Here is a 2,500-nt window from a genome sequence, read left to right as displayed (position 1 = left end):
CATTTTGTTCTTGCCGTGCTTATCTCACAAAAGACAAACTGCCAGGTTTTTTTAACAGTCTTTTATTATTATATTAATAAATTTTAACTTCCGGTGCAAGCATTATCTACTGCACTAACATTACAGTACTTTCATTAATTACAACATTAAATAAAAATCAATTACAGTTCTTACAACTTGCATTACCATACTATACTATAATTACACCAAAAATCTAAAACTTCAGAAGAACATGTGAGGCCAATGTAACTTACATACTGATCTGTAAGTTGCTTTTATTTTTTCCACTGCCCAGTTTGCTGTTAAGAAAAGCTAGAAAGGTTTCGAAATAGTGACTGCATGTTAAATAGTTTTGATTTTCAAGATCACACGAGCGTAGCTTCCATATGCACTTGCTCGCCGGTCCGTGTTAATCAGAAATATCTTGTAGCTTTTTACTAAGTACTGTCAGTAATTCGTAGCTGTTCCTTACTCAGTTGCAGGAAAAAGTTTAAATCATGGAATCCGTTGATTTTTTGCGAACAATAAACTTTCAATTGCCCCTTCTGTGATTCTAAATCACTACAACTCTTCTTTTAAAACAGGTTTTCCAGCCATCATCGTCGCCATCTCATTGGCCGCTACTCAAGCTGTGGGGTACGGTAACGCGCACGCGTGCTGGCTTGATGTTTCCAGCGGGCTGATATGGGGTTTTATTGCACCTGCAATAACCGTCATTTTGGTCAGTAAAAATTCCTTACGATATGAATCTAAGAATACATATGGAACCCTCACAACTAGCCTCCTCTTTCTTATAAACGGAAGCGTGGTTCTCACAAGAGACGCGAGGGACGACAAGTACAAGAACGCGCATGCGCTAGCGAGGAAGCCGGCGACACTCATAAGAATGCTAATTGTTGTTTTTCTTATGCTTATCATATGCTTATTCTTATGATAGTGTTGTTTTAAGTGAGGACATGAGCGTAAGACTGTGAGCCAATCGATTAAATGAGTGTTGGGACGACAGGGAATGGTCGCAAAATACGTTCTGCGCATTCGTATGATCCTGTGCCTATGTCGCGGGTGTCCCCAACATAGCACGAAGCTTCTTATGCTTATCCTTGGATCGCCAATGAGGACTAGGCTTAAATGGTTTCGTTCATCCAGTCTTTTGTTTATTCATTCATTCAGTCTGTCAATCAGTAAATCATTGATTCTTTGATGGTTTCATTTCGTTCGTTCCATCAGTTCAGTTCATCATTCATTCTTTCATAAATTCATTTTACTCGTTGAGTCAGTTATTCATTCAGGAATTTGATGATTCGTTGATTGAGGAATTCGCTAATTGATTGATTGATTCATTGGATCATAATGTATTCCCCCCTCCTCAAATTTTGTAGAAACTAGATGTAGCTCAAAGTTCGAAGACTTTGCCATCCCTTACAAGATCTAAAGGCCACACTGTTAATAGATTGTGAATTGTCCCTTTCACAGGTAAATATCGTGGTATTCATCTTAGTTATTCGTCAAATGATGGGCACGAGACACGTTCAAAACAAGACACGAATAGAGAAAGTCAAAGCTGGTGTCAAGGCCTCTGCGGTCATTCTTCCTTTGCTTGGTATCACGTGGCTGTTCGGACTCCTTGCCTTCAATTCAGCTACAATCGCTTTCAAGTACATTTTTGCCATCGCCAATTCTCTACAGGGGCTTATGATTTTTATTTTCCATTGTTTGCTAAATAAACAGGTAAGAAACCAAACTCCGCTGCTTATTTATTGTAAATATTGTTTCTTGTTTTGTCTGTAGCAATCTGTGCTTTGGGAGTTAAAATGATAATGTGCTGGCATACGCAACCTTTAGTGCTTAAACTCGGGAGATTCTCACGATTGAGTATTTTTCGCGGCCTCGCGGAGCGTATATGTGTATATATATTACCAAAATGTTCCCGCATACTGGAGGAAGTGTGTCTGTCTCGAAGTGCGTTTCTCTTAGCTTTTTTCTCGCGGTTGCAGCGGACTTTAACTCTTCTGGTGTCCGAAGCTGTAAATAGAGAGTTAAACTATTGGAACAGATGCAGACCTCTTTCTTCTTCAGGAGCCCTAATTCGCTAGGAGCTTCCTGGTTTTCTTTTAAACGTATTGCTACTAATATCATGATATCATGATTCTCCTTGTTGACTGGCAAATTTAAAGCGCGAAAGAAATTGAATACAAAATAAGCGCGATCATAATTGATGTTCCGGAATGCATATTTTGATAAACTCTAGAGCCTCTTATAGCAATGTTTCTCGTGACGCCATCCACTGTTGTTAATATGCCAACCAGAACCTAATTGGTTGTTGAAACAATAGGGCCGTATATACGAGAGAAAATAAGCCGCGGCTTACTCTGGCCGCAGCGTACATAATACGCGGAAGGAACTATTTATACGAATGTAAACTCCCAGGCCAGGATAAGCCGTGGCTTGAGAAAGCCGTGAACGTAGATTTTGTACCATTTTTATACGGGGTGTTAGCGTC

General features: G+C 39.6%; 1 protein-coding gene across 1 annotated transcript in view; it reads left to right on the top strand.

Annotated features, from left to right (window-relative positions):
* The window catches only part of LOC138034808 (adhesion G protein-coupled receptor B1-like), a gene marked incomplete at its 5' end in the record, with an annotated part of 27,440 nt that overhangs the window by 19,871 nt on the left and 5,069 nt on the right, over positions 1 to 2,500 (top strand). The window contains 2 exons of the mRNA XM_068881911.1: positions 585 to 721; positions 1,474 to 1,728. Coding sequence (XP_068738012.1) covers positions 585 to 721; positions 1,474 to 1,728 — 392 coding nt within the window. The remainder of the gene's footprint in view (positions 1 to 584; positions 722 to 1,473; positions 1,729 to 2,500) is intronic.

This window comes from Montipora capricornis, unplaced genomic scaffold (genome assembly GCF_036669925.1).
Source record: "Montipora capricornis isolate CH-2021 unplaced genomic scaffold, ASM3666992v2 scaffold_201, whole genome shotgun sequence".
Lineage (NCBI taxonomy): Eukaryota > Metazoa > Cnidaria > Anthozoa > Scleractinia > Acroporidae > Montipora > Montipora capricornis.
This window is presented reverse-complemented; position numbering and strand designations above follow the sequence as displayed.